The sequence below is a fragment of the Sphaerodactylus townsendi genome, linkage group LG12 (assembly GCF_021028975.2).
Source record: "Sphaerodactylus townsendi isolate TG3544 linkage group LG12, MPM_Stown_v2.3, whole genome shotgun sequence".
NCBI classification, from domain to species: Eukaryota; Metazoa; Chordata; class Lepidosauria; order Squamata; family Sphaerodactylidae; genus Sphaerodactylus; species Sphaerodactylus townsendi.
In genome coordinates this window covers 32,274,834-32,288,793 of record NC_059436.1, presented here as the reverse complement: position 1 = coordinate 32,288,793, position 13,960 = coordinate 32,274,834, and the positions used below count along the sequence as shown (strand labels likewise).

The 13,960-nt window shown below is 43.6% G+C and overlaps 1 protein-coding gene across 9 annotated transcripts in view; it reads left to right on the top strand.

Moving 5' to 3' along the window:
- Positions 1-13,960, top strand: part of DENND1A (DENN domain containing 1A) — a 275,137-nt gene that overhangs the window by 199,723 nt on the left and 61,454 nt on the right. For all 9 annotated transcript variants that reach the window (XM_048513362.1, XM_048513361.1, XM_048513358.1 and 6 more), the window contains one exon: positions 6,230-6,355. In XM_048513362.1, the coding sequence (XP_048369319.1) occupies positions 6,230-6,355 (126 nt within the window). The remainder of the gene's footprint in view (positions 1-6,229; positions 6,356-13,960) is intronic.

Sequence of the window (13,960 nt, the reverse complement as noted above, 5' to 3'; positions counted from 1 at the left end):
GACTCACGTGTGGTTCCCATGTGAATAGGAATATGTGGGCCATGATATGCTTTGTATGGATTCTGAGGGGTGTGGACAATTCAGATTGTAATAGCAATGTGGCTACTAGTGTCTGTATCTGAAGGAGAGAACCACTGTTTCTTTCTTCCTCTCTTGTCTTAGGCATTTGTCAGAGGTATATTCAGAACAATGTATTGGCAGTTGTTCATTTTTCTGACCTTGACATCATCACAGCAGATGCTGTAGTCAGAGTGGTTGAATCCACCCTTGAATGGTTCCTCTATCCCCCATTATCTAAAGCTGATATTCCAGATCTAATGATATTCCAGATCACAAAAGGTTCTGCAGTCTCTAAAGGGCTGTAGGATTGTTTTGTTTTATTTTACTTGCATTGATTTTTTTTTTGCAAAATATTAACCTGCATACCCTGGTGGAATTTGCAACCTTGTGGGATTGTGAAGCAGTTTGCATATTCATGATGTTTAAGAGATAGGAGTGGATATTATAACTCTCACTGGAACTTTCCCATCTCCACTTGACCATTCCACCAGCTCTCAGTCTATTTATATCGCTCAGAGTGGATCCCCGGACATCAAAATGCAGTAAGCTGCATCAGTCAGGAGAGGTATAATTGCCGAAGCTTGTCATCCTTCCTGCTTAGGTTCTTTATGTTAAGAACATAATAACATAAGAAAGAGCCTGCTGGATCAGATCAGAGTCCTTCTAGTCCAGTACTCTGCTACTCGCAGTGGCCCACCAGAGATCTTTGGGAGCTCACATGCAGGATGTGAAAGCAATGGCCTTCTGCTGCTGCTGCTGCTCCCGAGCACCTGGTCTGCTAAGGCATTTGCAATCTCAGGTCAAGGAGGATCAAGATTGGTAGCCATAGATCGACTTCTCCTCTATACATCTGTCCGAGCCCCTTTTAAAGTTATCCAGGTTAGTGGCCATCACCACCTCCTGTGGCAGCATATTCCAAACACCAATCACACGTTGCGTGAAGAAACGTTTCCTTTTATTAGTCCTAATTCTTCCCCCCAGCATTTTCAATGTATCTCCCCTGGTTTTAGTACTGTGTGAAAGAGGGAAAAAATTCTCTCTGTCAACATTTTCTACCCCATGCATAATTTTATAGACTTCAATCATATCCCCCCATAGACATCTCCTCTCCAAACTAAAGAGTTCTTTCCAGGCAAAGGAGAGCATTTGTAATGTTTTTCAAGAAACAAATACGAAGAAGACTACCTAGCAGGTTGTCTCTGTGCCCTTACAACCATTGGCATCTGTTGAGGAACAGAATTCATTCTTTGTGCTTGGATACTTCTCAGGCTACAGGTTGTCGGTCTCTTCAGAAACTGGGCTCTTGGAAGAATTGCCCACTTGTTTGCATACAGAATCGTGCACTTCTTTGGAAGAAAACAAATCAAGAGTCCCTTAGTGCACCATTGTTTCACACATCAAAATGTTATTTGGGGATCAAACTGTAAATAACGGGCACACAATTATTTTGTTCTGTCAGTGAAGCATCTTCTCTTCTAGTTAGCATGTTAGGATGAAGTTTATGCGCACGCATGAATATTTGGGGTGTGGTTTTATAAATTGTGATGATTTAAACTTTCCGAACGGATCACATGAACACAAAGCTTGTGTTTCTTGCCTTGATGTCCCTCCCTTTTTTTTTGGAAAAAAATAAAATAAGCTAACGTGCATTTGAAGTTAGGATTTTTTTCCCCCCTTTCTGATATTGTATTTTCAAGACAACGTGTTTTTCTTGCTTTATTCATGTTGACAACTAGAAAGCCTTGGACCTAATTAAAAGAATTTCCACAAGCACCTCTACTGAACCATTTCATTATGCTGCACTGCACAGATTGCATTTCGAAACATGGTGATAGCTTAAATCTGACCTTTAATCCTGAGCTGCCAAGAGTATGAAATCTTCTTTAAAAGCACTTCTAAGGATTGGCTATGTGATAGCTTCTGTATTGAGAAACACGGCGCTTGGCGGAATGCAACCCTCCGTCCAATTCAGGGAAAACATTCTGTCGCGATCCGGTAAGGAGCAGAAATAGAAGTTTGTTGGTGTTGCATGCCCATCTTTATCTGCTTGTATATGGCTTTTCTCTGAAATGTAGAGAGATCTGTCCCAGCAGTTCTGCCAGGGGCTTTTGAAGCAATATGTTATTTATTTATTTATTTACACTAGTTATAGTCCACCTTTCTTACAAGGACTCAAGGCGAATTACACATAGCAAGTCAGTATAAGAACCCAGAATCTGAGCATTGGTGTGTCTGTCACTGTAGGTCCACACTAACCAGTTTCCACATGTCTGAGAACTGTGGGCTTCAGTCCCTGAACCTCTTTGTCTGAACAGATCAGTTACTCTTAGAGGGGCCATTATTAATGTACCATTCATCAATATTGAGTGTCTACAAATAGTAATAACTGTGGGGAAAAAAGATCATGTACTTTCACAATCACATGCATTGTTTTACATTCTTTGTTCACATTCTCCCTTATTCATCTTCTCGCCAAATGGAAACACACCAAGCACCTAAACCTTTCCTTGGAGAGATGGTTTTCTGATGATAATTTTTCTTGTCCTTTTTCTGCACCTTTTCCAGCACCACGATATCCTTTTAAAGATGAAGCCAAAATTGTATACGGCATTCCAACTATACTCACAAGCCTGTACAAGGGAATTACGATCATTCTGTTTTGTGTCTTCAGCACAAAATTTGCCCTTTTCGCTTTCTGCACATTGAACTGAAATCATCAAGCTATCCATCAAAGCCTCAGAATCTCTTTCTTGGTCAGTTTTCACCAGTTCAAGTGCCTCAGAAGGCAAAGCCTCCCAGAGAAGGGTCTCAAAGAATGCAACATTTTTGTGCCAAATTTTTAGACAGAAGAAAGCAACAATTTTGGGGCAAGGGACTCATAGTTGTTGCTCCCCTTTTTGGTTAGAAAATAGATAGTCCATATTGCTCTTATATGGGTATCATATGCATTTCAGAATTGCCATTTTACCCAATGCCGTGTAGGGAATAAGAAAAAGCAGCGATTCCGGTTTAGTGTAACATCTGGCATCTTCTCAGTGCCTCCCACAATTGTCCTCGTACAGGCAACGGCTTGCCTGTAACGCGATCTTCCTTTTCCAGTGGAAATTTTGAGGGTGTTTTTCATTCAAATGGCAACCCCTGTTTTAGATTAGAAGACTGGTAAATGAAAGCTATCTCTGTCTACTGTTTTAAAAGCTGTGGAAGGAAAGGAAAGGCTTGGCGCAACATAGATGTGGCAAAGTTCTGTTTTGCAGTTTTTTAAAAACAAGTGTGTGGCTTATGAGCTGTTAAACTCAATTAAGCTATGAACTCTGTTGAGGGGTGGATGTACCCCCTGACCTTCTTCTGCTCTTGGAAAATGCGGATCTCTTTTTGTTCCAGGGTTGGAAGAGGTCTTGTTGGTCATCTAGTCCAATGCCTGTTTTCAGTGCAGGAAATTCAAACGTCTAGACTGAGCATTCCTGACAGATGACTGTTCAGACTCTCCTTGAAGATCTCCAGCAAGAGAGGATCCAACCACCCCATAGCTAATAGTGTAGAGAACCAGTGTGGTGTAGTGGTTAAGAGCAGGAGCACTCTAATCTGGGGAACTGGGTTTGATTCCCTGCTCTGTCACTTGAGCTGTGGAGGCTTATCTGGTGAATTAGATTAGCTTGTGCACTCCAACACATGCCAGCTGGGTGACCTTGGGCTAGTCACAGTTCTTCAGAGCTCTCTGAGCCCCACCCACCTCACAGGGTGTTTGTTGTAAGGGGGAAAGAGAAACGAGATTGTGAGCCCTTTTGAGTCTCCTTACAGGAGAGAAAGGGGGGATATACATCCAACTTCTTCTTCTTCTTCTAATTGGTTCCTTTGGTTCCTTTGTTCTGCGCTTCTGTTCTTTGTGGGGGTTGTTAGCGCAGCGATCCCAGCCACTGGGACACGTGGGTGCGCATATATTTATACCCCACTTGTAATCAGCGATTGTAATCAACGATTGCCATACAAAAGTATGTACAATTACAGGAATGTCTGTTCGCTCTTCTGCTGCCCCCCCCCCCCATAGCTTTTGCCATCAGCCACCTGTCTAGCCTCTTCTTTCTGTTTATTTTAATTAAAGCCGATTGCTGAGATGTGCACTTTTGATTTTTTCCCTCCCATACAATGAAAGATTTTCCCCCCCAAATGCTGCAGCTTATGCACAGCGCTTTTGTCTGTTTTTATTGCAGTAAGAGATTCTGCATGAAGATAAACTTGACTGGAGCAATAGAGAATGGTACAAAGGCGGTGATGATGAGGGAGTGAAGTGTGGGGAGGGGAGGCAAAGACCCTTGAGGTCTGATGAGCCCGTTGCCAGTTAAGAACATAAGAACATAAGAACTAGCCTGCTGGATCAGACCAGAGTCCATCTAGTCCAGCATTCTGCTACTCGCAGTGTCCCACCAGGTGCCTTTTGGAGCTCACATGCAGGATGTGAAAGCAATGGCCTTCTGCTGCTGCTGCTCCTGAGCACCTGGTCTGCTAAGGCATTTGCAATCTGAGATCAAGGAGGATCAAGATTGGTAGCGAAGGAGTGTGCGAAAGGTGAATTGCTTCTCGGTTCCATTGGAAAGAAGAAAGTCAGTTTCTCATCAGTACACCACAGGAGTCTTGAAAACTATGCTGGACTCACCCAACCAGCTTACTTTCTCAGGAGCATAGAACAGGATGATAAGGCATCATTTGGGTGGAATCCACTCAGAAGATTAGAGGCAAGCCACCACTGAGGTAAGGGTGGACGTTTTTGGTCGCTGGGAGTCAACGGAAGAAGGTGTGTAAGTCGGCGTTCCTTCGGTTCCAATTGTGGAGCACGCCTTTGTGTAGATGGTAATGAGACCATTCGGTCTGTGTTCACCTGAAGTGCAGCTCTGTGAATCGGAGGCAATTAAACACCTCCAGGATAAAAGGGAAAGGGCAGCGAAGGTTAAGTGAGGCATAATCTGGGGCACAGGTGGTGAGAGCCTTTGAGTAGCAAAGAAGGGAAGAGCCTATGCTTGAATCAGCTGTTTCAAGGGTGGAGGTTGTTGCTGTTGCCAAAGAGTGTGATGCTGTGCGGGGGGGTGGGGGTCCGCTCTTTCAGTAAAATATGTCAGTTATGAATTTGAGCTTCTCTGAAGACTGGAAAGGGCAACACCTGAACTGCTATATACCATGGGCCAAAACTGATGCAAGTGTAGGGCTTCCCTCAGACATCTTCATTATATTCTATCCGTGTCATTGTCACAGCCACACAGTGTGATCTTGAACCCTGTTGCATTCTGCTAAGTGCAGACCCATTCAGCCTATGCACCTGATCTCTTTCCTCCTCTCCTAAAGTCCATTGGGTGAACTCGGTAAGGAGTGTTGATAGGCTGGCAACGTAAGAGTTGTAAAGCAGATGCTAAAGTGAACCGTTCTATTTCTAAAATAGGTTCATTTATTTTGTGACACTTTTTTCCCACCTCTCTTTAAAGGTCACGGCATCTTCCAGCTATTCAGCCTTCTAAAGCAGGATGCCAAACAAAGTGTAAAGGAAGCAGTTAAGGGTTAAAGAAACTTGAATGTGCATTCCCAGGAGATCGAAGGAGAAAAGCAGTAGCTTTTCTTTGCTGGCTTAAATAGTCTCTCAAATAAATAACTTCTACTGCCACTCCTTCTGAAAGAGCAAGAGGGATAGACTGAATTGGTTCCCTCCTGGGGAAGTCATTCCAGAGCTTGGGGCTAACATTAATGGAGTCTTCTTCTTAGTCAATTATGTCTTCACTTCACTTAGTGAGGACCTTTGCAAGTTAAAGGACTCATAAAGAAAGGCATGGTCTCCTGATCTGAGTTCCTGGCTCACCTCTGAGGACCCCTGAACGATATTCATGAGAATCCCAAGTAGCCTTCCAGCCAACCAAATTCTGAACCGATCAAGCCATTCTCTGTGGTGCTGTTACTACATCTGATATGTGAACAATAATTTTTCCCCTCAGGATTCGTACTAAAACCAAATGGTTTGAAGAGTGCAGCTGGGAATATGGCACAGGGCGATCAGAGTGTGTTTCATCCCTCCTCCTTTGGCAATCACCTTGGCTGCACAAAAGTCCCTTGTCCATAGTCTTGTTTCGTGGCATCTTCTGGCTTGGTTCCATGGAGATGAACTTTATGGTTTCTCGTTGCATGTGTCCAGGTCTCTGCTCTGAAGAACAGGTTGAAGAAAGTCTCTATGACCACAGGCGACGGTGTGGCAAGAGCATTCCTGAAGGCCCAGGCATCTTTCTTTGGAAGCTACAGAAGTGCACTGAAGATTGTACCTGTAAGTAGCCTGCTGCTGTGCTGGTGACCCATTACTTGTTTATGTTTCTCCATTACTGTTGTTAGCATTGTAATGCTTGTTTTCTGCCCCTAGGTGCTGCTGTAGTGCTTCCCTGTATTTTTCTTCTACGTGTGTGTTTGTGGTGTGCTTACAGCATCCCCTAATGAGAGAACACAAATCGTAGATCTCATAGAAAAAAAGAGAGAGAATCTTGTAAGCAAACAAGTTTCCAAATAGCTTCTAGGGGAGGGAAGAACAAACATCCCCTGACTGCCTACTGCACACAAACAAGCAATCACATGGGGTTTCTGGAGTAGATGAGCCATGCGAAAAGAGACTCTTCGGCGAGAGAGCATTGCTCCATACTGTGGTGCGAGTAGTATCAACCACATGGGCTTCGAGTGCAGTCACTCATAGACCCCAGAGTACGCACATGTGAAGTAAATAAGTCCACACGGATCCCTGATAACAAACGTTCTCTGTGTCTGCATTTGAAAACAAAAGCTAGAACCTTGCCATGCATTTGTGATTCTGGGTTATGATGGATTATTTGTTCTTCTGAGTCTGGAAAGGAGGCCCCACCCTGCCCAGATCCTCTTCCTGAGGAACATGTGTTGCTCTCGCCATCCTTTCCACCTGCTTGCATAAAATGCTGTTGAACCAGCAAGACTTCATGGTTTTGTTTTCTTCCTATATAGTGTCTAACCCTATGATTCCCAATGTAACCACAGATGTATTTGTGTGGTTGCCCATTTTTCTGTGGTTCACTAAAACATCAGGTGTCAGCATTATGCACCTCAGGTCCCAGCTGTAGTTTAATTCCCAGCCATATAAATAAGAACTCTAGAGTCTCTGGGCTCCCCAACTCTTAAGCTTCCCTGATCTGTGACAGGCAGCAATGAGCCTCTTCCATTCTTCTGACTCTTCTTGTGCCCTGAGGCTCCTCCTACCAGTTGCCTAGCAACTTGGGGTGCATGTCCTACTTGAAGGAAGCAGGGTTTAGCTGGAGCATTAGCATTAAAGCTGCAAGACTTGTGCTGGGCAGCGTGTAGGCGAGCGACTGGCAGAAGATGCACCGAAGTTGGTTATTCATTTGGGTTAGCTTTCATGAAATCACTGGAGGCTGCTCTGTAGTTTGTGGCAAGAGCAACAAACCGCAGCCTCTTTGAAATCCAGAGACCCAGTTGAAAGCCCACATTTTTTTCAATCCAAAATCCTGCAGCAGAAAAGCCACTCTGCACATCCTCAGAAGCAATCTTATTTGGTTTGGTTGTGGTGGGTTTTCCGGGCTGTGTGGCCGCAGTCCGGTGGATCTTCTTCCTAACGTTTCACCTGCATCTGTTGCTGGCGTATTCAGAGGTGTATCACAGAGGGAAGTCTGTTACACGCCAGTTGAATCCGGCCGTGAAAGCCTCTGACTTATTTGGTTTGTTTTGGAATCCGTGGCCTATAGCAGGTGCTTATGCTACAGGGCTTATGCATGAGCAATCCTTCGTAAAGAATGTCCTGAATTTTCATGATTTTAGTGCTACTTTGAGGAATTGGCATATTTGGTCTTCTTTCAGTCAGTAAATCTGGAAAATGTGGGTCAGACCTGGCTAAAAGAGATAGCTGGATTCACTTTACCTCTCCGTTGCAGCAAAGTTACATGAACGGTTGCACTGTAAAGACAACTTTGCATGTTTTGTTTTTTAAACTGAAATGCTAAAGGTTAAAACGTTCTCTCAACCTTTCTTCCTCATAAATAGTCACTTTAATTGCTTAATATTGTGGCGTTTTAAATATTTATTAGCCGTAGGCCATGCTGGTGATCACGGCAGAAGACTGTGGGCAGCCTGAACTGTTCCTTGTTTTTTTTTTTTTTAAATGGCAATGCTCTTTCCTAGAGTGACACCTAGTGGCCACAGACTGCACTGAATATGATCCTTTTCCTGGTAGAGGCACTGCTTCTTTGTAATAAGATGCCAAGTCTGGTGGGGGTGGGGGGGTAATGTAAAGAGCCACACTGTCTCACTGAATAAGCAAATAAGCATAAGTTTAGCAAGAGATCCAGCTAGTAGGTTCCAAGCACATAATTCAACACCCCACCCCAACTCTCTGGAGTTCCTACCTGCACAGTCGTCCTTCCCAGCCTTTTATGCTATCTTGGCCAGTCCTTTGGGTCCTATATGAAGAGATTTTCTAGTCCCTCTTTCTCCTTGACCCTCAAAATCCTACTTCCTCTCCTCTCCTTCTCTGTCCCATCCTTTCATTAGTACCTGCCCTCCCCAGCTACTTTCAGTCTCTTTCTCTCCTACCCCAGCCTTGTTGCCACCCTGTTTTTAGTGTCCTCAGACCCTATATGAGTTTTCTTTTCTTTTTTAAAAAAGGTTTATTGAATTTTGACATAATCAATGACACAAACAAACATGCCGGCAACTTGTAGTTAATTAAAAAAACACAAGTTTTCTTTTCCACACCGAGCTAGCCTTCATGTTTTCCTTATAGAGCCCCTTCTCTTTATCAGTCTTGTGTACGGTTTACATCTTCCCTCTGAAAACAGAGTATCTGTGTGACTGCTCTGTGACCTCTGGACATCTCGGACTGTAGGAGGCCCCAAGCGAAGGTAATAGCTAGCTCATGAGCTATCCTAGCCTGATAGCTAGCTCTAACAAAGGCCATGGACTGCAGCAGTTAAGGTATGGTGCCTTGAATGGTGCTTTCTAGTCTTCAGAGAGGTGCAAAGTGGAAGTCTTTACTTTCTCCCCTTCTTTGAAGGCTCATCCTTGGTTACTTTAGAACTAGCAGTCCTAGTGGTCAGAGTAACAAACCCATATGTCACCCAGCATTTTGGGGAATGCAGTATAGGGGGCTGAGCAAAAAAAACTAGTTTGCTTAATTCCTGTGTTTGTGTGTGATCCCCCTCCCCTTTATGTAATTTTTAAGTGCATTTTTTGAGGCAGCACTACAATGTTTGCACAGTGTTGTACACTGATACATCGTTTTAATTGATATCATGATGCTGATTTTGTTGATTTGTACCCTTACCTTGTAAATCATAAATCAACATTTTTATAAGCCTCCTTGGGCTTTGGTTGGGTGGAAAAGCATGAGCAAGCAAACTACTTCTTCCTTGCTACTCGACATGATTTTGAAATTCGCTGTAAAGGTGCCACCTCCTCACATAGAAGGTCATGGTGAAAAAAACTTCAGAAGTTGTTCTTTCACAAGTGCAATATCTTGCACAAATGCAAAGTGCGACAACAGCTGTAGACGCTTCCTCTTCTAGCATTGGCAACACTACTGGGCAAGTGTTTGTAGAAAAGTGCGAGCCATTTGTCTTTTTCGCTCGTGGTTTTCCATTTTCAGTGCCCTGTACTCAACCGTGCTGCGTTGGCCATTCTTCATTCTTCCTTCTGTTCCTTTGAGGACTTGGCCGGCGGATGGACTGCGTGTCCATGTATTTAAAAACACAATTGCTTTGTTGGGTTTCTAGTAGGGTAGAAGGAAAAAAGAAATGTATATCATACGAACTTTTTGCTTTGCATTTTTTCAGCAGACATGTTTAATGAAGCCTCTGTTGTTGAGTTTATTCCCAGATGATTTCGTCTTACGTTGCCGAGAAAGAGAGCATCGTGGTGTTTAAACATTTGTGTTAAATGGTGTACTCCTTTACAATTCAGAGTCTTGTTTAATTTGAATTCAGCTGGAACCTTCTCTAGTTGAGAATGAAAGGCAAAATCTCTGAGTATGGAAGTAGATGGCTTTTCTGCTTGTGTGCACATGATGTTCTGTCCTTGATTAATTTAATTGCTAATTTGCTAAGGCCCCAAAGCAGGATTGGATGCTTAGTTTTTTTGCTTACCTACAGCCAATGAAATGGGCAAATACTGCCCTCCAAGTGCCGTGAAGATATCAATTGCTGTTGGTGTAACAGCCGTCAAGTACTTCAAGATCTGCTCAACAAAAGGCTAGCAATATGCAACTAGACAAATAGATCAACCATACACCATGAGGTCATTCTTTGCAAACTCCTTTCTGTGAGGCTGAAGCTGGAGGATAAAGAAATAGCTGGGGGAAAATAACTCTGTAGACTAGAAAGGTCCATATGGGTTTGTGGAGATCCATTTCTCAGCAATAGTTCTTTATCACTTGTTGATCCATACAACTCCACATTAACCTTGGCCATGAAGGCATTCTCAGATGCTTCACCAGATCTTACTTGCCACCCCCCTCCCCCGGACCCCAAAGATGTCAAACATCCAGACTACTTGTAGTTAATTACCGTTGCTAAAATTCTAGATTTGGTTTCTTTGTTTTGTTGTTAAAACTATTTGCAAAACCCCAAGTCAATTTGTTTTCTTTTAGTTTTGGACCTTTAACTGATGATTCAGTCAAGAAGACTTCCCTAATAGTCTGAAATTCAAACTCTTGCCCTTCCCCATTCCATATTTTGTCACTGTTGCAAACTATTGTACTTCAGTATCTAGCTCTTTTAAACATGCTGTAGCATCACCTCATAAGGTAAATTGGTAGGAGCTGAGAGTTTTGGGGTGGAAGATGCTGGTGAGGCTGTAACAAACACAGGACTGTAACAAACACAGTGATAGATGGGGTGTTGTGTGGTTTCCAGATTGTATGGCCATGTTCTAGTAGCATTTGTCTCCTGACATTTTGCCTGCAACTGTAGCTGGCGCCTTCAGAGGATCCTCTGATGATGCCAGCCACAGGCACAGGCGAAACCTCAGGAGAAAATGCTACTAGAACACGGCCCTACAGCCCAGATACCACACAACACTCCAGTGATTCCAGCCATGAAAGCCTTTGACAATACACAGTGATAGATGTTTTACATCTTTGCCACGATCATGCGCTTGCTTTTTCTTTGTACGTGGTCAGGTCCAAGGTGACAGCAATAAACAAGCCAACAATAGTTTTGAAAGGCTAAAGAAATCAAAAAAGGACAGATGGGCACACTGGTGGATGTTTGAGAGGAGTTACATTTGCACGTGCTATGAGGTTGCCAAATTCTTCCAACGAGGTTTCTCATCTGCGTCTCTCTCTCTCTCCATCCTCTGTGTCCTGTTGTGGTTGCCGTGGTGAAATTCCTTGAAGCAGCTGAATAGAAGAGCAAAGAGTTTTCTTCAGGCTCCTAATTGCTCCCTCGACCAATGGCTGCATACTCACAGGCATCCTATTGATGCTTTTGCTTCCCAAATGTGCATCTGAACGTATATTTCTCACAGTAAATGCTCCCACTCTTCTGTAGCCTGTGTTGGCTCCTTTCCGTAAAGAGTAACAGGAAGATCCCCCCCCCCCCCAAAAAAAAAAGCATGAAGAAACTTTAGTAATATCCAGCAGAGCTGAGTTGAGAACATTTAGCACCAGTACGGAGGGCATTGATTGTGAACTTTGTGGCCCAGCTGCGGCCCTTCATTTCCTTGTAAGCTGGTGTTTAGGGTCCTTATCAGGAAACTCCCCATCCCTCCAGGACCGTGTATTTTTGGCAGGAGACAACGGTTGACTTTACTAATGACAGGGAATGTGGCGGGAGGGGGACACCTGGCAATCCAAATTAATGTGTGTTAATTGAGGTCAGTGAAATCTCTCCTTTAGTTGAATGGATAAATTGTTCTCTAGAAAGCTGCCAATAGCGTTTATCTATTCTTTTTTTTTACTTTTTGCTTTACCATTTTATTTCTACCCTCCGCCCACGATACAAGGTTAACAGAATGATTACACGTTCTATCATAGACTATGTGATTAATTTTGTCGTTTGTTGGATTCGGCATGTAACACGGTGTTGTCGGGTATGACTGGAATTAAAGGCCCTCTAGGTGAGGATGGCCTTCAGTGAAATAGTTGGGTTATTGTTTGTGCCGACATTCTTAAGAAAACTATTCTCTAGGCAGTTTAGAGTATTTCTTAAAACCATCAGCTAAGAACTAGAACAAAAAATAATAGTAGAATAATAGTAGAAAGAAGAGAAAACCAATCTGAATGACTATGCAACAAAACTCTGAATATCAGTAAAAGTGAGCTGAAATAAAGGTAGATTTTGTTTTAGTTTAAAACCAATAGAAAAAAAATCCACCGGAAGTAACAAGAGTAAACTGGGTGGTGGTGGTGGTGGTGGTGGTGGTAGTAGTAGTAGTAGTAGTAGTAGTAGTAGTAGTAGAAGAAGAAGAGGCAGAAGAAGAGGCAGAAGAAGAGGCAGAAGAGGAGGAGGAGGAGGAGTTTGGATTTATACCCCACCTTTCTCTCCTGTAAGGAGACTCAAGGTGGCTTACAAGCTCCTTTCCCTTCCTCTCCCCACAACAGACACCTTGTGAGGTAGGTGGGGCTGAGAGAGTTTTGAGAGAACTGTGACTAGCTCAAGGTCATCCATCAGGAATGTAGGTGTGTGGAAACACATCTGGTTCACCAGATAAGCCTCTGCCACTCAGGTGGAGGGGTGGGGAATCAAACCCGGTTCTCCAGATTAGAATCCACCTGCTCTTTACCATTACACCACTTCGGCCTATATAGGAGATATATGGCTTAATAAAAGTCCAGGAAGAATAGTAATGTCTTTTCCTGACACCGTGAACAGTAGCTTGGGCACCAGGCAGATCTCAGAAAGGAGGTCAGTCTACTGTATTGACTGTAGAATGGGAAGACTTTGTTACTGATGCTCACCCACCTTCCTTCTGAGAATGGGGGTGAGCAAAGTCCCAAGCTCATTTCCCAGAATTTCCAGCTACTGACTCTCTCAGCAGAGCTGGAAAAGTCCCCTGCCAAGTCAGCATAGGTTTTAGTCGACGAATCCATAGCCTGACTTGGGAGTGAGGCGGCTTCATTTGCTCACCTTTGTTCCATAGGCATTCTCTTAGAATTGGCCATCAGCCAGCGGCTCAAGAACTTTCCACTTGGGACCAACTTTCTGGTGTGGGAACTAAGCTTGCAAAGGGAGGATGAGAATATTTAGCGTTGCATTGTGAAGCTGCTTGATTATATCGTACCGGGTTTTTAAACCATGGCATACTTTTGCAAAGCCGTTGTCACTTTCTTTGAGTCTTCTGGAGGGACGTTGCTAAAAAGTTTGAATGAGTGCAGGCTTCTCCAGTAGTGATCCTTTCCCCCCAGCTGTTGATCATCCAGCCTTGTTTCAACAAATGGGAAGGAGCAGCAGGAAGCTCTGTCTTTCCACTCATTCTTTGTGAGAGGAGGCATCTCCTCCAAGCGGGTTCCCACCATCATATGGCCATGGTGGAATGTCAGCCTTGAGATCTTCAGCAGGTGTTGAACTTCCCAGAGACGTTAGTGAAATAAGGAAGCGCTCCTTTACCTCAAGGCAGTTTTGTTTGTGATCGTGTTGATCCGTTCAAGAACTGTTTGTTTCTTTTTGAGGATTCTTGGTGTGTGGTAATCAGGTTGAATTTGGAAGAATGCTGGGATAGCCACTCCGGATTAATCCCTGAAGGTTTGAAACAGATTTTGACTGTGTCTGTGCTGCTGGAATGACATAGAAGAAGGTCAGAGGCCACTTTATAATTTGGTACTATACCGTTCTGAGATATCACATCCGTTTGGTTATGGCTGTGCTTGCTGCCTGGTGGGTGCGGAGGAAATAAAAACCGCTTTATT